The sequence below is a fragment of the Calidris pugnax genome, unplaced genomic scaffold (genome assembly GCF_001431845.1).
Source record: "Calidris pugnax isolate Ruff unplaced genomic scaffold, ASM143184v1 scaffold134, whole genome shotgun sequence".
Classification (NCBI taxonomy): Eukaryota; Metazoa; Chordata; class Aves; order Charadriiformes; family Scolopacidae; genus Calidris; species Calidris pugnax.
Window position 1 is genome coordinate 849509 of NW_015090873.1, and position 23470 is coordinate 872978.

General features: G+C 50.0%; 1 protein-coding gene across 3 annotated transcripts in view; it reads left to right on the plus strand.

Moving 5' to 3' along the window:
• IGDCC3 (immunoglobulin superfamily, DCC subclass, member 3) overlaps window positions 1–23470 on the plus strand; it is a 120598-nt gene that overhangs the window by 93356 nt on the left and 3772 nt on the right. For all 3 annotated transcript variants that reach the window (XM_014946153.1, XM_014946154.1, XM_014946155.1), the window contains 5 exons: window positions 5117–5282; window positions 15068–15315; window positions 15668–15832; window positions 21623–21811; window positions 22796–22900. In XM_014946153.1, coding sequence (XP_014801639.1) covers window positions 5117–5282; window positions 15068–15315; window positions 15668–15832; window positions 21623–21811; window positions 22796–22900 — 873 coding nt within the window. The remainder of the gene's footprint in view (window positions 1–5116; window positions 5283–15067; window positions 15316–15667; window positions 15833–21622; window positions 21812–22795; window positions 22901–23470) is intronic.

Sequence of the window (23470 nt, forward strand, 5' to 3'; positions counted from 1 at the left end):
CTTTTGTAAGGTTCTCACACAAGAAAGTTTCCATTTTCTCTTCAGATCCCGGCGCAGCCATTTGAATATTGCTTTGTGCCGGGCTGCCAATGAAAGACTCACGGGGGGAGTTGTGGAAGGGCCGAATGCATCGCCGGCTGAAACGGAGGGTGTGCGTGCGTGTGGTGCAAGGGAAGAGCAGGCTTCGGTGGCAAGGAGAAAAGGGAAAAAAAAAAAAAGAAGTATCTCAAAGCGCTTTCTCTCTACCTCCTGTGCAATCTTTTGTGCTTTATTATGTGTTTGGTGTCATAACAAACTGATGGGCTGTGAATGGCCAGATGGTCACCAGTGTTCTCCACTCCACGCTTCATTTCCTCCTGAAAGCTATGCAGAAAAATGAGATCCCATCTCATAAATGAGTGCCCATCTTAAGGACACGTTTTTGAAGGCTCTGCTGACAATGACTGCCTTGTTTGCCTTGCTTTCTGCTGGCAGAACCGGGCAGTGCTCCTTGGTCCAGCAGATCCAACCACCGCTGTGTTTCCTGATGTTTCTTCCATCGTTGCAGCCCGCTGGCATCGCAAGCCTTGGCTGCAGGGTTGAATTCATCAGCAGATGTATGGTGGTTGCTGTGTTTTAGGCTCAGCTCTGTGGTACTTGGCCTATCCTCGAGTTTAGCCCTAAATTCATGCTGCAAAACCAGCTTCAGTACGTGCTGCATGGGTCCATGTGGCTCCATGTAGCAGTCCCCTTCCTGCCTACATTCTCCTTCTTAAGAAAAGCCACCACTCAGGGACAGATGGGTGCTTGGATCTCATCCATCAGGTGGGTTAGGGGTGCCTGAGCCCTCTGGAGCATCCTCCCACGCTGGTAGGTGACATGGGAACACATCCCACTCCTGCAGAGCTTCAGCCCTGCACCTTCCCAGGACAAGAAGTTCATGATACCCTCCAAGGGCTGATGGACATCACAGCCTCCTTGAGTAGTCTCTGCCTGTTTCCCAGGGACATAGTCATGGGTTCCATCTTTGGCCGTAACAATCCCACCAGCTCTACAACTTAACTGTTGAAGTTACTTACGTAAGCATCTGGGCATCCTCTGTGGTCAATAGAGAGAAGGCAAGTGGGCAGCAGTTCTTTACCTTACATCTTCCGTCATTTGATGTTGTGCTTGACTGACCTCCCCATTGACCTGTCTTCTCCTTTATACCCTTCTTGTAGGTTCTGGTAGCCAAATTTATGAGGTTTTGTTGTTTCCATGTTATTCTTTCTTCTCTTCACCCCAGCCTCCCTCCCTCCCCCTGCCTCTCTGGCTACTTGAGAATTAATGATGGCTTCATACTGAGGTGCAAGGATTCCTCCAGCACTCCCCAATCCTTAGGACAGCCCTTCTCAGTGAGCCTTTGGGTGCTGCTGCTGCCACCACCCCACAAACTCACAGCAAGGGCAGGCAAGCTCCCTGTTATCTTGGGGGACACACTGGTGGCTGGTCACTGCTGAGATGAGATGTCCCTACAGATCTGGAGCCCCTCCAGGTCTCCCCTTACAACCCGCAGTTACAGCGCGTCTTCATGCTATCACAGTTTGTTGAGCACAGTAAAAGCTACCAAAGCACTTCGTTAACGATTCCAGGGGTGGTATTAAGTGTTATTGCTTTTTGATACCAATGTCACGCCTTTAAATATTCATTAAAACTGCATGATCCCCTCCTTCCCATTAAGTCCAGAATAATCAATGCTTCATGAGCCGGGGCTGGATCCTGCCCGCTCCTCCTCGCCGGGTTTAAATTCTCTTCTCTTAACAGTGATCTTCGTTAATATCCTTGTTAAGATCTTCACGGAGGGCTGAGAGATGCTTCCTCTCACTGCCTGCCATAGCCTTTTGGCATGTAGGGTGGAAGGGGGGGCTTTCAGGCTGCTGTGCCTCCGTGCGGGGTGAGATGAGCACTGACAAGATGCTCTATTAATTATGAATGACGAGGCGGGGGGAGGGCTTGGCTGAAGGCAGGGCTTTGCTTCTGCTCCTTTCCTGCTAACCCAGGGCCAGGGGAGGCAAACTCTGGGCTCCTGATGAAATCATTTGGGAGGGCAGGGAGAGGACTTTACTGAAAGGGTGGTCAGGCACTGGAACAGCCTGCCCAGGGAGGTGGTGGAGTCACCATCCCTGGAGGTATTTAAGAAATGTGTAGATGTGGCTCTTCAGGGCATGCTCTAGTGCCTGAGATTGTTGGTTTATGGTGGGGTGTTGTGTGTGGGGTTGTGGGTGTGGGGTTTAGTTGGTGGGTGGTGTTTTTGGGTTTGTTTTTTTGTTTGTTTGGGGTTTTTTTGGTTTGTTTTTTTTTTTAATGTGGTTGGACTCGATGATCTGGGAGGTCCCTTCCAACCACTAAGATTCTGTGATTCTGTGACCCCGGGGCAGGAGAGCAGATGTTCTCCTGTCCAGGAAAGGAGCCACTCACCCTGGATCACTCATCTCGGGGCACCCTGCCTGGTATGAAGTCTGGTAAAAGTCTGGTCTCAGATTTAAGACTGTGGTAGCACCTGGACCGTGTCCTTTCTGTGATGCTGTTAGAAGCCAGTGATGGGGACAAGGAGCCTTTTAGCTCTATGAGTTTCTGCTGCAGCCTGAGCCCTTTTCACACTGTACCCGAAGGAGGAGGGTGAGACCCGAGCAGGACAGAGTGATGTCTGGAGAAAGCCAGGCAGGAACAGTGGGAGAGCATCCCGTGTCCTGCAGCGAGGGGTGTCCCCGAGCAGGGACGGCTCAGCAAGAGCGGAGGTGGGAGCCTTTGGAAGGAGCGGGGGCTCCCCAGAGAGTTGGAGCAAGTTAAACAGGGGCTGGGGGTTTCTTCTGGTGGTGTTTATGGAGACAGCGAAGAGGAGGGACGGCGGGAGGGGAAGAGGGGACCTGAGGAACCCAAGGGGCCGCCGTCCTGAATAGCATGGCTGGCGCCCAGCCAGCGGCCGCAGCTGCACGTTCGTTATCCCCCCCCAGTCACACGCGACACCGCTCCAATTACTCCCTCTTGACACGGGCTAATAAGGGAGGATAAGGAGAACCAGCAATTCCAGAAGGGTTACTCCGGGTGCCTCTTACCCTATTTAAACTTTGTTTCTGCTGGAAAAAGCGGCGGGTTTGGGATTTTGGGGGAAGCCGGGGTTGGGGATGGGGGGAGGCAGAAAGAGCCAAGAGGTGGGATCTTTAATGAAGCTTCAGCCAGGAGCTGGGAAGATGGCTGTGCCCTTCCTTGGCATCGTGGCCGTGCACCTGCGAGTATTGCGGGCGCAACTCTTGAACCCAGATGAAAGCAGGGAGGTGCAACAGCCACTTGCAAAATAATTGCTCCTGCAAAACCGCGCCAGCACAAAGCAGGGGGGCAGGAGGTTAAGGAAGTCTTGAAAATCAAGTCTCTAATGCTCTCACTGTACTCCACAAAGGGACCATTCACCGCAGGGAAGAGGGGTTTTTCCCCCTGTTTATCCCTGCTTCCAACTTTTATTGAACCCATCCTGAATTTAATTTATAAGTCTAGAGGGGAGGGGGGGGGGCGGAAATGGAGGAGGGGAAGAAGAAGGACAAGGGATCGATTGGCACCTGGGGAAGTTTAGCGGGAGGTTCTGGAAATGTGTGTCCATTAGGTTGCTGAGATCAGGTTCATTAGTAGAGCCGAGCGCCGGCAGAAGTGGCCTGACAATAAACTCTGCCAGCGGGTACCCCCTGCCGCTAACATCAGTCAGACCTGCCATGCTCCGCTTCCCTTTGATTACCAACTTTTATTGAACCCATCCTGAATTTAATTTATAAGTCTAGAGGGGAGGGGGGGGGGCGGAAATGGAGGAGGGGAAGAAGAAGGACAAGGGATCGATTGGCACCTGGGGAAGTTTAGCGGGAGGTTCTGGAAATGTGTGTCCATTAGGTTGCTGAGATCAGGTTCATTAGTAGAGCCGAGCGCCGGCAGAAGTGGCCTGACAATAAACTCTGCCAGCGGGTACCCCCTGCCGCTAACATCAGTCAGACCTGCCATGCTCCGCTTCCCTTTGATTATTAAAAATGAAAGAGGGGGCTCCTTCGAGGGAGACGGGCTCTTCAGTGAGTTTCTGTGTCTTTTCTGCTTGCGGGACTCAAAATATATGTGACTTTGCTCTTACACATCAGCACCTTCGCCTGCGGTTTAGCCTCGTTGCAGCAGTAGCGATGCTCTTCTCTGGGGAAAGAGCTTTATCACCCCGTGCTGTTGCAGCAAAGGCTGAGGGTATTTTTTTGGCTATGAACCAGGAGGCTCTGCTCTTCTGGAGCTGCTCCTGCTCACAGCCTGGCCACCACACAACACATTTTGCTGGAGCAGTTTTCTCCCTTCTCCCAGCCCCAAATCTCTGCTGGTGGCAGAGCCCACCAGCTCCAGGCTTGGAAAATGCCAGCAAGTGGCACTGAGCATGTACTCCTGGATAATCTTGCTTTTCTTGGAAAAATTTAGCGCCAGCCATCCATTATGTGACACTGGTCAGTAAATTCATTATGGGCTCATGCCTTTCACCTGTTTGTCTTCATTGCAGCTGCTGCCACTTCCACCTGATTTTAGGTCTCAGCAGCAACGTGGAGTATATTTATCACTTTGCCCTTTGAAGCGTAACTGCTTGAATAAACTCACCTCTTTGACAGTGTCTCTGCTTTCTGTAGGCTGGTAGAGAAATCATTTTATTCTGATAAATGATTTTAAATCTATTTTGGTTTGCTGGAAGGGGCGGAATCGCTTTCTGTTTAAAAGTGTTATTGTTAAAGGTATGGATTCTTTTGTAACATTAGGGTTGCTTTTGGTGGAAGACTGGGGAGAGGTGAGGGGGCTTAGACCTTGATGCTGTTTGCCTCAACCCTGCAGGATTCACCTTGATTTTCCCTACAGCACTGAGCTGACCTCCAGGTACCTGCCGTGAACCTGTGACTTCCAGGATAGGCAACCAGGATGGACACACCATCCAAACCATAATCATCTGCTGCCTATGCTGTTGGGTTGGCCAAATACCCCATGTTCCCAGGCAGTTGAGTCTTATTGAAGGCCAAGCTATGAGGTTGCTCTTTGTATCAGGATAAAATGGGATCATCATGACTTTTCTCAACCTCCTTCTCCTTCCTCCTTGCAGCCCCTGCAGAGTTCGTGCAGCATCCCCAGTCCATCTCTAGACCCGTGGGGACTACTGCCATCTTCACGTGCGTGGCCCAAGGGGAACCACCCCCGCAGATCACTTGGCTGAGGAACGGGCAGATCCTGGAGACCAGTGACCACATTAAGCTGAAGAATAACAACAGGTAAGTCCTTGTGTGCCCCGCTGGCACTGTGGGGTGGAGGGCAGTGTGAGGTGCACAGCTGGGTTGTGCCCTTCCCCAGTGCCAATGTGCACAGTGTCCAGTTCTGGGCTCCCCACTTCAAGAACAACAGGGAACTGCTGGAGAGGGGACAGCAGAGGACTATGAAGATGATGAGGGGCCTGGAGCATCTCTCTTATGAGGAGAGGCTGAGGGACTTGCGTCTTTTTAGGCTGGAGAAGACTGAGGGGGGATCTGATCAATGCTTATAAATACTTAAAGGGTGGGTGTCAGGAGAATGGGGCTGGTCTATTTTCAGTGGTGCCCAGTGACAGGACAAGAGGGAACGGGCACAAAGTTGAACTTAGAAAGTTCCATCTAAACATAAGGATGAACTTCTTTACTTGAGGATGGCAGAGCCCTGGAAGGGGCTGCCCAGGGAGGTGGTGGAGTCTCCATCTCTGGAGACTTTCCAAACCCACCTGGATTTGTTCCTGTGCAACCTGCTCTGGGTGAACCTGCTTTGGCAGGCGGTTGGACTAGATGATCTCCAGAGGTCCCTTCCGACCCCGTATCATTCTGTGATTTGGGGACATCACCTACCTGATGGCGCAGAAGTAGCTGCCTCCAGAGATGTCATTCCTGGGCAAAGAGCAAGTTGGCTCACACAGGCTTCAGCTTTTGTGCAGGCAGTGGATTTGGGGCAGATGTGTGCAGTGGCTCATTTTGGACTGATGGGTGAAGGCATCTAGACTCCAGTGGAAAGAGAAGTGGGAGAGATGTTGGCTTGCTTTCTGCATTAACAAAGAGCTAATGGGAAGGTGGCAATGTTCAGAAGCAGGTCTGTGGATTTAACTTGGGCTTTGATACATTGAACCCTGCTCCAGTCCTACTGGCTGCCCTTTGCAGGCTTAATTTCAGAATTTGGTGCTTTATTGTACCAGGACATCAGCATTAGATTTTGACTGATGATGCAGGCACCCAGCAAAAGTTTGTCTTCAGTCCTAATCGTCACCTGGGTATTTCTGGAAGGACCAAATGTTGTCCCTGGAGTTGGCAGGGACCACACTCAGAGTGGAGGAACCACACTTCAACCCCTGGCCGTTGACCTGCCTGGGTGTGCAAATGCAAATGTGCTTTTCCCTGAAAATATTTGAAACAATATTTGCATGTAAGATGACTTAAGCTGAAGTTCAGCCTTTTATCTCACCGGGGAAGAGCGTCTTCTCTGAGTACTGAATAACTGCATTGTCGTGTGAGAGGGTGGGGATGTTTGCACTGAGGAAATGGTAAGGTGGGATGCACTTAGTGTGAAAATTACGAGTTGGCAACACAGTTTCTATGGAAATAGCACGGAACAGTATACTGAAAAATAATAGTACCTGTGCTGTAAACCTAAATTATTGGTAGAGATTTGTACTCTATGGTGTCATATAGCTGCTATCCATATTAACAGATGTGTCCCTTGAATGCAACAACTCAACCTCACTGGAGGGTTCAGACCTTCAGTTTAGACTGTTGGGAAGTGCTGTGCAGGCACCATGGCTTGTTCCTCAGGAGAGAACAGCAGGTTTATTTTTCTAAGCTTCTCGATAACACGGCTTTTTGTTTTGAGGTTTGAGGCTTTTTTTAAAGCTTTGTTGTATGAGGGAGGGAAGGACGTGAATTGCAAGAAGGATAAGATGTGTGAGTTGTAATAAAATCTTCTCGGTCATTGGAGGTTTTCTCCAAGCTGGAAGTTTTTAGTGCTTCAGGGAACTTTGCGTGTGCACAGACGGATGCCACTCAGTCTAGGCTTGTGATCTTGTAGTTCATGGTATGAATTTCTGAGGTGTGTCTGCCCTTACAGTATGAACAGAGCAGAAATGGGAGAAGGGAAATTAGTCCATCCCCTTTTATTCCAGGAAGCGGACTCAGAAGTGACCAAAGACTTTGCAATTGGTCATTAAATCCATGACAAACTCACACTGAATCCAGTTCTGCACCATGCCCAGATGTCTTGCCTGCGACATCATTCCTCTTCACTGTTTGAGGAAAGTAAAAGTAGGGTCTTTGGTCACGGTCATGTCTCCTGGCCAGGTCCCTGTGCCTGGAGCTGCACTAGACGTGCACGTGAACTGCGCCTTGGTGAGCGTTGCTGTAATCATTTTCTTATGGCAATCATTTAATGCAATTTAGCGTCAGTCTTTTCCACTGCCAGCTCTAAATGATCAGATTACGTTGCATCTGGCACAGGCTGAGGGAGCTCAGCCAGCGACTGGGGCTCAGCTGTACATGGAATCATCTCAAGCTATAGTAACACGATTGTAAAGCTGAGCCCTAAGGCCATCGTGATCAACGACGTTGAGCTGTAGGCTTCTTTCCCACTAGTCTTGGTCTACTCTGACCTCCCCCAACTTCAGGCAAGTGGCCATGCCTGGTGGTTTCCAAAGCTGTCACTCTGAAAAATGCCCTCCCTGGTACAGCAGGGCTGGGTGCTCCAGGAATTGGAGGAAACTGGGTTTTCTTCTGAGCTTTTTCAAGTTGTCCTTTGTTTCGTTCTCATGGGCATGACTAACCCACTTAGTTCCAGGCAGAATCAGTTTGTGATTATGCCTTGGATTTATCAGTCTATTGCACTTGGAAAATATTTGTCCGTGTGAAGATGGATCTCGAATCTACTAGTAATGAAGCTACTAAACTGCACTATGAGCTTTTTAATTAGATTACATGGTTTCCTAGAAAATTCATTTGGATTAAAAGTCTGCTTAATATGGCAATAAAGGTCTGAATGCCCCCAAAGGGGGGTTTAGGAAAAAAAAAGAGTAAATAATCCCAAATCATATCATGTGTTAATTGATTGCAAAACCTATTGTTATGAGCAGCTTCGTTCGTGTAAACAAACAGAACTAGAAGTGAGGTCCAGACCTGCAGAACATGGTGCGTTCGAGGTTGCTCCTGCAAGCTTGAGGCCATGGCATCCTGCAGGATGGGAAGATCCATCCATCAAACTGTTGCTTCACAAAGTTGTGAAGGGCCCTTTGGCATCTACATCACCCCACGCTGTCTCTCTCATGCAGTAACTGCAAACCCAAGGAGAGCAAATCCTCAAGGTCAGGAGACTTCAGAAGCCCATCGTTGTTGTATGGGACAGCAGCTGTGGGGCTGGATTCACTGCAGATTGGATGTGATTGACATCAGCTGGTCTCTTGCTGAGCAACTTCCAGTCTTTCAGCGTGGTAAAATAAGCCTCACGGGCTGCGTCCGATAAATACCTCTTCCCTCGTGGTCCCTCAGATGTGAATTCTCATCACCTGATGTGTTGACGGTTTCTGGGCACATTAGCATTAAAGATCAGCCTTCTGCTGTGCCCTCTCCAGAGGTGGTTGTTATGTTTTGAAAATGCCAGCTGTGTGGGAACAAAATATCCAATCGATGATTAGCAAAAATCAAAAGCAGTTCTGGGATAGCAGATAATTGTTAATGAAAAATGCATGAGGGCTTGGGCGTAGGGAATTGTGGGGTTTTCCATTAAAAGCTGTGAATAAAAATCACTGAAGGAGCTGTCGTTCCATGCAGTCCCTGGGCTGGGGATGGAGCCCAATAGCTGTCGGGGTGATGCTGCAATGGACCATGCTCTCGGGTGGAGAAGCTGGTGGAGCCTTTTTGACATTGGTGGAGCCGTCCCCGTGTCCAGCAGCTGCAGGATCTGTCTGTCCCTCTCTGTGGATCAGAGATGCCATTTTGATTGTACTGTTCTGGGGTGATTCAGATTAATCATTTCTCAAATGCCTGAGAGGTGTAATGGACATTTCCAGCAAAATTCCCACCTGGCATCACCAGCCCATCCCAAAAGCAGGCTGCAGGAGGAAGGGGCAGTTACTGGCCGAGTTAATTGTGGGCTTGTGTAAAATCATGCTTTCTTGGTTATTACTTCAAAATTTACAGGGAAGCATGAAATAGTATCCGAATTACAGCTCTGAAAGGTTTATTGCTTTTCTTCCTTTGACCCAATCAGGTTCGGGGGGGTAATTTTCAGCCTAGAAGTATATCACACTGTGGGGTTTATATTGCTGTAATAGCAAGGAACAAAGGCCAACATCTTCAGAGAAGGCAGGCTCTAAATATTGATTTTCCAAGAAGATTTTATTTACAAAATGGTAATTAAGGGACTTCATTTGTTCCACCGGAAAAAGGCTTCGTTAGAACCTGGGCTCAGGTGGCATTTGCTCTCCTCGGTGACCTTTGGTGATGAACTGTCTCCTTTTTAAATTCTTCCTCGCTGGTTTGCGCTCTGGGAATGACTCACTTTCAAGGGCCACAAATGCTCAGTGTTCATCAGAGGAAATATTCCTCCCTAAATAAACTTCAGGACAACTTTACTTTTCTTGCACTCGTCGTGTTGCTTAATCCAAGAACAAGCACTTGGGACAGGACAACCCATTTGGTACCAAACCCAGGGAAACTACAGCCTGTCATTCACAAAGTGGCTCTTTTTTTCTATAAAACCCATGTTAGCTGGGTGCGGAGAGATGCTGATAGGTTTGTAAATTCCCTTCATGGTGCACATGACCAACAAACTCTTGAATTTGTGGGGATTTGGACACTCTAAAGAAGGACAGGCAGGTTATTTATGCAGTGACTTTGAAGACCGTTGGTGACTATGGGAAGGTAACGTACAGCAAATCATGTTTCAGTTCCCAGAAGCATGACAAATAAGTACGTCGAGGACTGGGATGGGAACCAGCTGCTCCTGATTTAAGACTAATTTATGGGTTTGACTTTGTGTGGAAGACACGTGGAAATGGCCTTTGCAAGGAGAGTCTCTGCATGAGCGCCCAAAGCCCCACTGAACAGTGGGACACCAGCATGATCCTGCTTTTCCTGCACCAAGCAGATATCGAGAGGGATCCTCCTCCTGCATAACCCAACCCCATTTCACCCATCGCTGCGTGATATTTAATTTCTGGAGGTGTAAGAACATGGTTAGGGAGGGCTGGGGATGATCTGCAGCATCCCCCTGGGCTGGTGACTGTCCCTCTCGAAGCTTTGCACCTTATTCTCAGCCTGTACGAGGCAGCCTTCAAAATCCAGGGCGTTTCTGCAAAGCTGCCAACAAGCAGCACTGGAGGGGGGAAAAAAATCCTGCTTTCCAGCGCGGTGCCGGTCGGCAGCCCAGGAGCGGTTCGCGTGGCACAGCACAGCATCCTTGGGCACAGCGTGGCACGAACAGAGGCAGGGCATGGAGACAGGGCATCTGAACATGGTGCTGGTGGCTTTCTCTGGCTGCTGGCACTTAAAAAGCTCTCCCTGCTAACCACAGCCTGCTCCCTGCATTAATTTCATCACACTCCCTCTTTTGTGCGCCCGCGTGCGCGCGCATGCCGATATCCTTCCAGATGGGCCCCTCTTCTTCTTTGTGCCTCTGAATCGATGAAGAGGCTTCCTTCAGTTCTCAGACTTTTTTCAGAGGAGCTTTTGGAAAGCCGATCTCCGGTCACCGGCCCGGACCCCTGACCCGAGTCAGATCAGTCATCCTGATTGCCTACGAGCTGGGAAGACAGCTTGGGAATAGCGCGGCTTTTCGAGGAGGGGAGGCCTCTCGTTTCAGCTCAGCCGGGTGTGAATCTGCAGCGGCTCCTCTCCCCACTTCCATCAATGCCTGTCAAAGGGCATTGTGCGGGGATGTGATGGAGCCCTGGGCTCGCCGAGCGGCTTTGGTGACCAGCAGAAAGCCTTCTGGCATCTCGCCTCGGCTGCCGTGCTCGCGGCGCTGCCAGTCTGGCACTCGCGGGAAAGTTTTCCAACAGCAGATGTCCCAAAGTGACAGATTTTTTTTTTTTTTAATTTTTTTTTTTCTCCCTGTTGACGGGAAGAAATAAAAGGACACTGCATATTTCAGATGGTTGACGCGCAGAGACGCTCTGCGCCTCCTCGCACGGCAACTACGTATTTTCCTTTTGTTTGAGCTTCCTTTAAAAAAAACCAAACCAACCCCCCCCCCCAAAAAAAAAAAGACAAAAACCAGCAAAACCTGGGAAAGTGGGATCTGCTGCTGGATAGAACGCTGACCCTGCTGCACTGTATCCTCCACCCACCCCAGAGGGGATGCTGGGCACAGGCGGGAAGGACGTGTCAGCGGTTAAGATGACAACAGATGCACAGCAGAGGTATCAGCTGGGGTGATGCTGAGGTTCATGTAACTCACTGCCAGCTCCTGCTGTCCCCATCGCAGCTGCAGAGCTCACCCGGGGTGTGTGGGCAGCTCGGCCACCTCCTTTAGGGATGCACCTGTGGGTGTTAGAGGGACCGACAGAGAGAGTGAGAAAACCTTGTTCTCATGAAGCTGGTGTTTAGGTGCTGGACATCCTGCTCGCCAGCTTCTCCACCCTTGGTTTCTGCTCCTTATCCAGGTTTATAGGCACAGCTGGAAATCTGGTCGTTTTATTCCCCCCCTTGCCTGTCCATCCTTCAGGGTAACATGAGCCCTGAGTAATGGATGGTTGAGGCTCTTACTGCACGTATGTCCGAACACAGCCTTGTAAACCTCAATGAAAATGAACTTCTCAAAGCCTGAAGCAAGTTTCCAGCTCCCTGCCACCTCCACTTGGCAGAAATTTATTTTATTTCTTTCTTCGGATTTGACTGTGCGTGACAGTTTTACTGGCCACCGTGGGACATCTGCAGAGAGGCAAGTGGGATGTCCAAGGCTCTGCCCAGCTCTGGGTCCCAAGTGCTGTCCTGCTCCAGGACCCCTGGCATCCAGCACATCCTCTGTGTTGCACAAGATGAGCTTTGCTCAGCCCTTGATCCTCCCAGGAGAGAGAGAGAGATGTCTTTGGTCCCAGCATCATGCTGTTGCCATCAGGTTCCTTCCACCCTTTCATTGCTTTCCACCCAGGCTCTGCGTCTTTTTCCTCTTGCTGTGCAAAGGGAATAAATACACTTGGAGGCAGCGGGACCTAAAAACTCCTCCTTGTTCCTGGGCTGCTCTGTCTTTGGGAAGGTGGAGGCTGCTCTGGACTTGCGTGCCAGCCCGGCCGGGCTTCTCCTGGGTGCCCAGATGCACGGCAGCCGCCTGGAAATAATCCCTGCATTGAGAGGGCAGAAGGAAGCGCGGCTGCTCCTTCCACACATCTGCTTTGTGCAGAGCTGCAAGTACAGCTTTCGGACGGCGTAATCCTGCCTTCTGCCATCTGTCCTCGCTGCCATCAGCCCTTGTTGACACAGTTGAGCCACACATCGGGGTCCTTCCTTCCCTGCAGCCCCCCCTCCCTTCCCCTCCAGCTCTGCCTTTCTCCTTCCATTTAATCAGATACGCTGAGCCCCTGGCTATAAGGGGAGCTTAGGGCTGATTCTCTAAAATCACCATATCAGCTGAAACCATCACATTTGATATTCCATTTACAATGTTTCCAAGGAAACAAAGGCACAGGACATAAATAGATGACTGTTAAACATTTGCTCACTCACCGTGGTCCCGATAATTTGCAAGGCAGAAATATGAATGTTAAATCAACAGCAATAATAAATTTTAATATAGGAAGACCAATATTTTGCTGCAATTAGAAGAAGCGGTCGTTGTGACATACAGGCAGGCGGTGGCAGGTTATTTATAATTTTCTCTTTCCGTGTACAATTTTTCATTTACATAAAAGGCAGCTTTGATTATGGCTCCCAAAAAGCCATCAAGTGTCCCTCACCTCAGCAGGGGTGCTTGGGATTTACTTGTGTGCAGTCAAGTCCCAAGTCCACCTGGAATTCACCGCAGGAGAAGAAAATAATTTATTTCTCCCTAGAAGCAAGCAACGGGTGTAGATTTGGGTAAATTCTTACAGAAAAATAGCAATGAAAAAGCTCACATAAACTTTAGTATAAGCTAATGAGATGATGCTGGATCTTGGAGGCATCTGGGTCTCCCAAGCATTCATGCCAAGCCAGAAGCAAACCACAGTTCAAATGAACTGGAAATAGAGGTGCACAAATAGGGATTAATCCAGAGTGGTGCGTGTTTGGGTGATGCTCTAAAGCAGAAGAGGGGAGCAGGCAGTGGTGAGTAGTGTTTTATTCGGTGCTGTGGGGGTATATCATACAGCCTGTCTATAGGACTAGTCAATCCCCACAATTTGTGGTAACAAATACAATTTACAGTGGTGTAAAAGCAGTCACCAGCTTTAGGTGGTCCAGTCTGGGCCCCTACTAGACCTTTATTTCTGACATTTTCCCCAAGATGCCTTGTTTGTGAGAACATCCTACCAGGACAAAGGGCACGGTAAGCACGTTTTATCATAACCTGAGCTGCTGCCTCAGGGTTGGTAAAAGCATCTCCAACATCAAAGGCTGCCTTACCATTTCCAGCTTGGAGCTAGACACAGTGTGGTGAGATTCCCCCTGCCATGTCTTGGAAGGGAGACACACCGGGTGGTTATTTTTGTGGCCTTGTGTCTGCTGGGTACCCACAAATTGAATCGTGTTGTTCCTGGCTTGGTTTCTGAGGAAGGGCATGAGCCCTGGGGAGAGCAGGGCTTTCACGGACAGGTCCCTGTTTGTGAACAAATGTTATTAAGAAAAGCTGTTTTGCACGCTGAGTGGCAAGATGGAGCTAATGTGTTGCAAAATTATTTCTGAGTCAATATTTGCTGGTGTTTTAAAGATAGTGGGCAGTGCAGGCGTTGGGCTGGCTCTGAACTTGCCCCGGTTGTAGGCAACCATTGTTGGAGGATCATGCAGGACAGAAAGGACCTTCAGTTCACGTGGCCACGTGTACAAGGACTCTGCTTATCCCTGTGCCCATCAAGTCACCAAACACCCTTCCTGGAGGTGGTGTGGAGATGGGCACCGTGCTCAGGAACGTTCTCATTTGGGAAGATGGCACATGGTTGGCTTTTCCCCCTCCTTTGGGGATGTTTTCCACTAGGGTAGCCAGTGCCTGTCTTTATCTTGGAGGCTGAAAACAGCATCTAAGCCCGTTGTGGAGGCTGCCGAGAGCAGACTGGAGGAACCATTCTGGTTGCTGTCCTGGGAGAGCAAGCTTTGATGTGCCAGCATCAAAAACTCACTCAAAGGTTTTGCAGGCAAAGCCCTCGACTTGCTCGTAAGCTTTGGCTTCTGGCTCGTGGTGATGGTGTTGCTGAAAATGCAGAAGCAGGAGCTGTGGCTGTAACCCTGCCGGATAACTCAGCTAATCCCAGGGTTACCCTAAGACTGCTCTAATGTGCTATAATGCAATTAGAGCATCACCAGAGGGCTTTCTGGCTGCGCTTGATTAGACTTGGCTTAGTGACCGTGTGCGGTGCCTGGATGGGTCTCACTGGTGCGTACTGGAGCCAAGCCAGTTAAAGCTGGTTTGGGTGTATGGATGCAATTGCCACAGAGCTATCATCTCCGTAGAGATCTTTCTGATTTCAGGGCTTCAGATCCTGCCATTCCCAGTCCCACCCTGTGTCCCCATCTGGCTGTACTTCTGTAGCGTGGCTGGGATCTTCCTGAATTCAGGGCTTCAGATCCTGCCATTCCCTGTCCCACCCTGTGTCCCCATCTGGCTGTACTTGAACTACAGCCTCTGCAAGTCAAGACAATCTGCCCGGTCATGGGATCCAGGGAATGATGCAACCATCTCCTGGGCTTTTTCTTCCCCAAAAAACACCAGCCCACATCTTCCCGGGAGTTTTTTGTGGAAATAGAGGCATGTGGGATGCCCTGCCATCAGAGCCATGGCATGGCTGGAGGGGAGGGACACCCAGTGAGGTGCTTGTCCCTCTCTGCAGAGCACCCAGTGAGATGCTTGTCCCTCTCGTGTCCCCATGCAGCACTCTCTCCATCTATGGGATCAACCAGGCGGATGAAGCCATCTACCAGTGCATCGCCGAGAACAGTGCCGGGTCCACGCAAGCCAGCGCTCGCCTGACGGTCCTGTGGGCAGATGGGCTGCCCGGCCCTCCCCAGAGCGTGAAGGCTGAGACAGTCTCTGCGACCACCATCCAGGTGTCTTGGAAAGAGCCTCTGCAGAACACCAAGGAGATCATCGGCTACGTGCTGCACATTCGGAAAGCTGCAGGTACGGTGCCCAGAGCATCCCCAGCCTTCCCATAATTTAGTAACGTGGCCCACCAGGGCTGCACTGCAGTAGACAGTGCTGCCACCCACGGTCTCCATCATCTCCTCAAAGACAGAGATGAGGCAGTAACACTGATGTAAATACCAAAAGGGTGGGGAGAGTGAAGCTGCGTGGTCAGATCTTGCTGCCAATTTAGGTCTCTGGCGAAGCGCACAGAAGTGTCAGCAGAAAATGATGTGGGCAGATACATATCCACCTCAGGGACCAAAATTACCACTTCCAACGTCTGTTTAGTCTCTCTGCCTCTTGCAAAGCCTAACACTCCTCTGTTCCCTCTTCCTTTGCGCTTCAGATCCCGTGGAGATGGAGTATCAGGAGGCTGTTAGCAAGAGCACCTTCCAGCAGCTAGTGACTGATTTAGAGCCCTCGACCAGCTACAGCTTTTATATAAAGGCTTACACCTCCCGGGGTGCCAGCAAAGCCTCCGAAGTCACAGTGGTGAGCACGCTGGGAGAAGGTAAGGAACGCTTCGCGCTGGGACCATCAGGTGCTGAAACCCGCTGTGCGTAGCAGCAGGGCCTGTCACCCTTATACCCGCGGTGTCGATGCTCCTCCTTCCCTCTCCTCCTTGTACCCCGGGATATCGTGTAAAATTCACCAATGTCATTCCATGGGGGGTGACTGATGGCTTTCACCGCGGCATCACCTCTCGCAGCTGATGCTGTAGCGGGGGCTGAGCGCAAGGCTGGCTGGTCTCCTGCATCGCAGCCCCTCTGGGCTTTTCCTAAACTGCTTGCTAAATGCAGATTTCCTGTTCAAGCAGCATCTCAGCATCCTCCAGCAGCTCTGGAACTCACAGCTCTTACTTGATAGGTACCACATTTTTTCTGAATTTTTGGAATTTTTTTCTGCTCTACCCTGGAGGAATCACTCCAGGCCTGAGCTGTCCCAACCTACAAGTCCCCGCCTCAGGGCAGCCTTCCCTTTCAGACATTGGAATGGGCTGCCCAGGGAGGTGGTTGAGGCACCATCCCTGGAGGTGTTCAAAAGACGGGTTGATGTAGTGCTGGGAGGTCTGGTTTAGTGATGATGCTCCTTGTTTGTTGTGTGGGTGACTATTTTTGTCAGTTAGGTTGATGGTTGGACAAGATGATCTTTAAGATCCCTTCCAACCTAGAAGATTCTGTGATTCTGTGATTCAGTGGGAAGTTAGGGTGATCTCCAAGGCTTTTCCCCTGACTCAGCCTCCCAGATGTGGCCACCAGTTAGCTTCCCCAGTAAGAAAGTGGGTGCTCCAATGCAGGACCTTTGCAGACAGACACCAGAGCGAAACCACAGCCCCAGTGTGATCTGTCAGCTGGCATTTGAGGAGCATTTTCATAGGGACTCATGTACCTCTCCAGCACCTTGGGATCCTGGCTCATCTCACATGTCTCTGGATCGTTGCATCATTCTTGTGAACACTCGGTAATTATGAATTTGCAGCAGAGAGGGCCTTGGGTGTGAGGGTGTTATTTAGGATCAAAAGAAAAAGTGCATTGACTTCTAGGTGGGGGATCCAGTTCTCCTTCCATCTTCAGCCCCTGCAGATGTTTACTACAGCATTTAAGTAACGCCGCCAATAAATCCTCGCCCTGCTGGGCAATGCAGGACCTTTGCAGACAGACACCAGAGCGAAACCACAGCCCCAGTGTGATCTGTCAGCTGGCATTTGAGGAGCATTTTCATAGGGACTCATGTACCTCTCCAGCACCTTGGGATCCTGGCTCATCTCACATGTCTCTGGATCGTTGCATCATTCTTGTGAACACTCGGTAATTATGAATTTGCAGCAGAGAGGGCCTTGGGTGTGAGGGTGTTATTTAGGATCAAAAGAAAAAGTGCATTGACTTCTAGGTGGGGGATCCAGTTCTCCTTCCATCTTCAGCCCCTGCAGATGTTTACTACAGCATTTAAGTAACGCCGCCAATAAATCCTCGCCCTGCTGGGTTCTTACCCTGCAAGTTTATTTTCCTTGGTAGTCAGCAGGGAATCGGTCACCCTTAGAGTTTGTTTTTCCTTCCAATTTAGAGACAGAAGGATGGACTAAGGCAAAACTTGAAACTCCTTGACCCGATGCTGTGAGTTCAGCTACTGGAGCTAAAAGCCAGCCATGCTTCATGGAGCTTGGTGTTTCTGCAGGAGGCTGGGTCAAGCTAGAGAGGACTTTTTGTCATTATTACCTTCAATTACAACAGGAATAGTTAGGTGTCTGGTAATGGGATCGTAAATTTCCTGGCGCTCTGAAGTTTCAAGCATCACCGTCCTGCCCTGCTACCCTTTAAAAAAGGCTTGTCCTGTGTAACGAAGCTTCAGCAATTAGCTCTGTGTTCAGGATGGACAAGCTGGCCTGGTTAAGATCACTCAACCCCAGCTCGCGTTTGCCTAGTAGGAAGATAGAGAGAGATTTAAAAGCTCCAGTTCTGGATTGATTTGTTTGCTTTGCTTCACTTGGGTGCTTTTTTGTCACCGGATTAAGGTTTTGCTGGAGATTTGCCTCTTCTCACAGCCAAGCCATTTCACCCCGTGCCTCCCCGAGGTGCACCAGAGAGCTGTGATCCCCCAGGCTCGGGGAGCCCCTGGGTCTGTGCTAAGAGCCTTGGAAAGGGATGGGATTTCCCCCAGACATGCCGTGTCTTGGCTTTGCCATCCCAGCTCAGCACAACCTGTGTGAGATGTTTGTGGAGAGGGGCGTGAAGCCCCGTGGTGGTGCAGGACCTCCCGTGTCACCACGCTGCCATGTCCTGCCTTGCGTGGAAAGGACATGGTGGGTGAACCTGCCAGCCTTTGGCAGCTGGGCAGAGCCGGGGCAGTGCTTGTCAAAGTGGCCAGCAGAGATGCTGGAGATTCTCCTGAACGACCCTGTTGTATTGGTTTTGTCTGGAGTAGGAATATGGTGAAGGTATTGAGAGCAGGGCTGCTTTTGGCTCAGGGAGCTCAGCTTTTCGGGGCTAGGAACATGCTGAGAGTTTGCTTGGCTGAAGCCTCCAGTGCTTTCTAGAAGTGCAGTGCTCCTTCCTTGGTACCAGTGCTAATTTTGTATAAAAAGTAGAAGGGAAGAGGCTGTAGAGAAATGGCCCAAGTGAACCTTGTCCTCCATAAACTTCTCTCGCTAGGAAGGTCCTCCTGTCTCCTCCCTGTCATTCTCCTGTACACCGTTTCACAAATGCCATGGTATTTTAAATCTCAAAACTCTCTCTGCTTCATTAAGCAGCACACGCTCCTTGTTCTTGTCTTTTAATGCTTTTTAGGGTTTTCTCCAGGACTTTTTGACATTTCTCTAGGATGAAGACTGTTCCTTTAGTCACCTTCGGCTAAAGACGCCTTCAAGAAGAAAGTTGAAATGACCTGGGGAAAATTCCAAACAGCACGGAAGAGGAAAACAAGTATCCCAGCCCTTAGCATGAGGGAGATGCCTCACTTATAGTAGATCCATATTATGTCTTATATATACTTCTGTGAAGCACGTATACACTGGTGTGTGTGTGCATATATTGATACACACACGCAGATATACTCCATCTGTATACACTTATTTGTGTAATAACATTATAAACAGCACGTGCATTCTGCGAGTGCATACATATAATCAATATGATACATATATATATATAACCAAAGTTTGAATAAATACTATATATTCCGTACTTTCGAAGGAGAGAGATTCTTGTGGTTTTTATTAAATGTAAGGCTCTGCGACCATAAAAATAAACCAACTCTTCACAAATCAGGATGGCCCACATCAGTGTTTCTTTGTCCATGGGATCATGCAATTTCCCTTTCTGTGGTGTTTTTACCCATCGTTTGGAAAATGATGCTTTAAGCAAGAGTCCAGCTTCTCAGAGGGGGGATTCAGACAATTCCTAATTTTGCCCTAAAGGGAACTGGGACATGTAGAAAAAAAAAAAGAGTATTTAATTGGATTGCACCAATACGCAGCCTTGGGAAGAATGGTACGTTCTGGTATAAATAGAATTTACCCTGTGTTTTGCACCCAGAAATTGCTAAGCACAGCCTTCCCATCAATGAAATCAGAATAAATCCTTGCAAGAAGAGGTACTTCAACCCATTTTTTTCCCATTGGCAGCACTCAGGCAGGATGGGATCTCATTAACCTCACCCAGGACAGCTGATCTCCAAGTCTTTCCTCCTGAATCCCCAGGGAGATGCTCATCAGTCAGCAGGGACTTGCTCCTCTCCCCATGCTTATTCGGAGGGCATCAGGAAAAGCCCCTGCAACCTGAGGAGAGCATCACTTTGGGAAGAGACAGTGTTGCCCAGACCCTCCTGCTCAACCAGGAGAGATGTTTTTCCTTCCCTAAACCTCCTCGTGGGAGCCAGGACAGCTGATCTCTGAGTCTTTCCTCCTGAATCCACAGGGAGATGCTCATCAGTCAGCAGGGACTTGCTCCTCTCCCCATGCTTATTCGGAGGGCATCAGGAAAAGCCCCTGCAACCTGAGGAGAGCATCACTTTGGGAAGAGACAGTGTTGCCCAGACCCTCCTGCTCAACCAGGAGAGATGTTTTTCCTTCCCTAAACCTCCTCGTGGGAAGGCTTGAGCTCTTGGTGCCTGGGAAAAGGCAAACCGTTGTGCTGTGCAGTTTTTGCCTTTACTATGAAATGGAAGAAATGCCCTTTTTAGGTCTCATCAGCCTTAGTTTGGCACGGGCACGTTTCATCTGCTTTTCACCACCGCTCACTAAACAGCTGTGCTGAAGATTGTCCTTTAGAGACCCTTTGGGGAAAAAACAAGATAAAAAAGCAGCATCGGTCCAATACAAACCCAACAATCCTTGTATTTGGGGACTTCTGAGCTCGTAGGCATGTGGAATTGGAAAAATAGCTCTACCTCAAAGCCTGGAGGCTGCTGGAGAAGCTGGGCTGTTGTTCTGCTGGATATTTTTGCTGCAGGGTGTAGCTGAGCTTGCTGCCCAGTATTGCTGTACTGCCCAAAAACCCTTCTCCTGGTGCCAGAGCAGAGCCCTGGGCAGGGCAGAGCCTCCAGAGCCTGATGCTTTGCACCTTCTGAGTGGTGCCATGAGCTGGGGAACTGATGGGAGCATTTGGCCTGGGGGTGTTTTGCGGAAATGAGGTGAAAAAAAAAGTCATCAGTGAAACGTCCTGCTGAGACACATCTTTGCGCTGGTGAGATCAGCATGTGAGAAAGGGAGGGAGAGGGGAAAGAAGAGGCCTGGGGGGAGGAAATGTGGTCCTGTGTGTCCCCGCACTTCACAGGGCTCCGGGGCAGGGTCTGTGCAGAACCAGCTTTGGAAAACCCAGATATTTACATCCTAAGAAAATTGGCTTTGGTTTGCAAATCTTTGCCTCTCAGCCCGAGGCAGGATGGGGTCGAGCAGCTTTTTTGGGGACCTGGGGATGAAATGGCCATGACCCCCCCTGCTACAGCACATCCCAAGAATAAGGGTTTTGGGGCATTGACTGGAGCAAAAGGCGTCCTGGTGGACTTTGGATCAGGCTGGGTGACACCGGGCAGCAGCAGGGACATCTTCCCAGCTAAACCCCTCTGTGTGTGTGTGTGTGTGTGTGCCCCTAAGGCCAGGTAAGTGCCTGCCTACCAAAAGGCAGCCTCAGCCATGCAGGGATCTCAGGCTGCTCAGGTATTTAGGGCTGGTAATGAAGATGTCCTGGTTCTCTCCTCTGTCTCCAGCACAGAATCACAAACCTCCCTCCTAAAGCCAACAGGGAGAGCAAGCTCCCTCACCCCCTGCAAGCCAGTGCAGGTACCTAGCACGCTTTTAAGACGGATGTCTCTAACTCCATCCCTTCTGGTTCCTTCCTCCCCGGGGGATTAATCACTCTGAAAGGTCCTCACTACCCTCAGGGCGAGGGCAGAGAAGTGGAATTTGGGAATGCATTGCCAAAGTCGAAGCATTCCTGCCCTGACCCTGGGGCAGGGGGGGTGCTGAGCATCAGATTGCAACCGGAGTGTAAAAGTAGCCTCTTTGCTTGCTGAACCGAGCAGAGGAAACCCTTGGAAACCCTTACAGCTCCCTGAAGAAGTTCAAAGCTCTTAAACCAGGATCTGATTTTTTTTCTCAGTCTCATCTAGCCCGTTCTTTGGTGCAGTGACCAGGGGGAAAGGCTGCTGGGGATTTTCACATCATGCAGACTTAAAAAAAACACAACCCAACAACAAAAAAAAACCACGTGCAACCCACTCTCTGTCTTTCTCTCTCTGTTTCACACAACCCAACAACAAAAAAACCACGTGCAACCCACTCTCTGTCTTTCTCTCTCTGTTTCAGTCCCAGCCATGCCATCCCTCTTCATCAAAGTCATTAACAGCACCGCCGTCCAGGCTACGTGGGAGCCCTCCATCAAACTGGGCCAGCACGAAGGCTTCAAGCTGTTTTACCGCAAAGTCCACCTCTCCCAGTACATGGGCCCGGTGCTGCTGCCCAGCAACGTAACAGCCTACAACATTACCCACCTGGGTGAGTACGGTGACAGGCTGGCCCACCTCCCCTCCTCACCCTGCGAGAGCCTCTCCTCATGGCAGAGTGTCGTGGCTGGAGTGATTAACTTCACTAGAGTAAAGCAGATAAATATTTATTAAGGTGATTTAACAAACCAGTAGTAAGTGCGATAGTGTTTTACGAGATTCGATGTCAGGGTACACTCTATTATTTACTGCCCAGAGGACAGGGTCAGACAAGCTGTCAGGAGACCCTCCCGTTGAGTCACGAGGTTCAGAAAGGACCCCCTGGCTTTCTAAACTCCTTCTCAGAGAGGAGTCTGGGTGCGGCTGGATCCAATCCTAGTCCCAGACTTGGTCAACGGTTTATGTCTAAAGGATTATATATGCACAATCAATCCTTTACATTACTTAGATAAAATTTCAAAGTTTAGCATGCTATTAGTCACTTACCAAGAATCTGTTGGGGCAAGGAATCTCTCAGCCTCGAGGAGTAGAACCTTAAGTGAGCATCCTCACGAAAGGGGAGATCCTGGCGTGCAGCCTGCTGCCGTACAGGAGAGCTCAAAGGGGCTCTTGGGCTGTCCACTATTTATACAGTAAGATAATTGACCTATAGTCATATTTTCATGGCAACAAAATTTCTAGGTCCCCACTCCAGACAGTATTTTGACTATGCTGCCAGCCATCCCCCAGAGACCGGGTGCAAGTTATCACAGCTGCTGTTGTGATGGCCGTGGTGGCCAAGGCCGGGCAGGAGCTGAGAGGGAGAAGGGGGGGCAAACCAGGGAGAGCACACCACCACACAGAGCTGCACAGCCACTAAATGGGAGATGCTGCAGCAATCCCCCAGGTTTTGGGGGTGCTCTCCCCGTAGCAGGTACTTGTTTGCAGCATCTTGTGTGTGTTCGGTAAGATGTGCGGTTCCTAGAGGAGCATCACTCGGGGAGAGAAGGTTAATGATTAAACCTGAACTGTCCTTCTTGTGTCTCCATCGAAACAGATGCCTCGGTGGTGTATGAAGTCAAGCTCCTCGCCTACAACCAGCACGGGGATGGAAATTCAACTGTCCGCTTTGTGTCCTTGAGGGAGACCGTGGAGAGGACAGGTGAGATGGTCTCGGTGGTGGTTTGTGAAACAGCTTCGCAGGAAGGTGGTGAAGCCTCTCCCAGACACGTCCCTCAGACACTGGGGCTCGATTCCCCCATCTCACTTTCAGCCACTCGTTTATTTTCAGCATCACAAATAATGGTGAGGCAAAACTCTGCAGGGCTGGGACCTCCTGGTGCTGGTAGGAGTGGCTTCCCTCATCCCTGTTGGCCCTCGTTAGCATTAATGAGCCCACACCTCTTTGCAGCACTGATAAACCTGGTGACTTTTTCACCAAGGAGGGGGGAGAAGATGACCCAAACGCTCCTGTAATTGCCAGTTTTGTTCCTTAAGCTCCAGCCAGAGGTGAGGCCATGAACATGAACAAAACCTCCATTGCCATCCTCGAGTGCGGTGTGGTGCATTCCTGGAGCTCTCCAGGAGCTCTCCTGGATATTTTACTGGTGCTGGGAAGGGAGGATGTGTGGCTTTGCAAAGAGGGGCTGCAGAGCACGAGCACTGCATTATGTGGCAGAAAAGGGGGAATCTCTAGAGGGAATCTAACTGATCACACCTTTCCTATTCATCT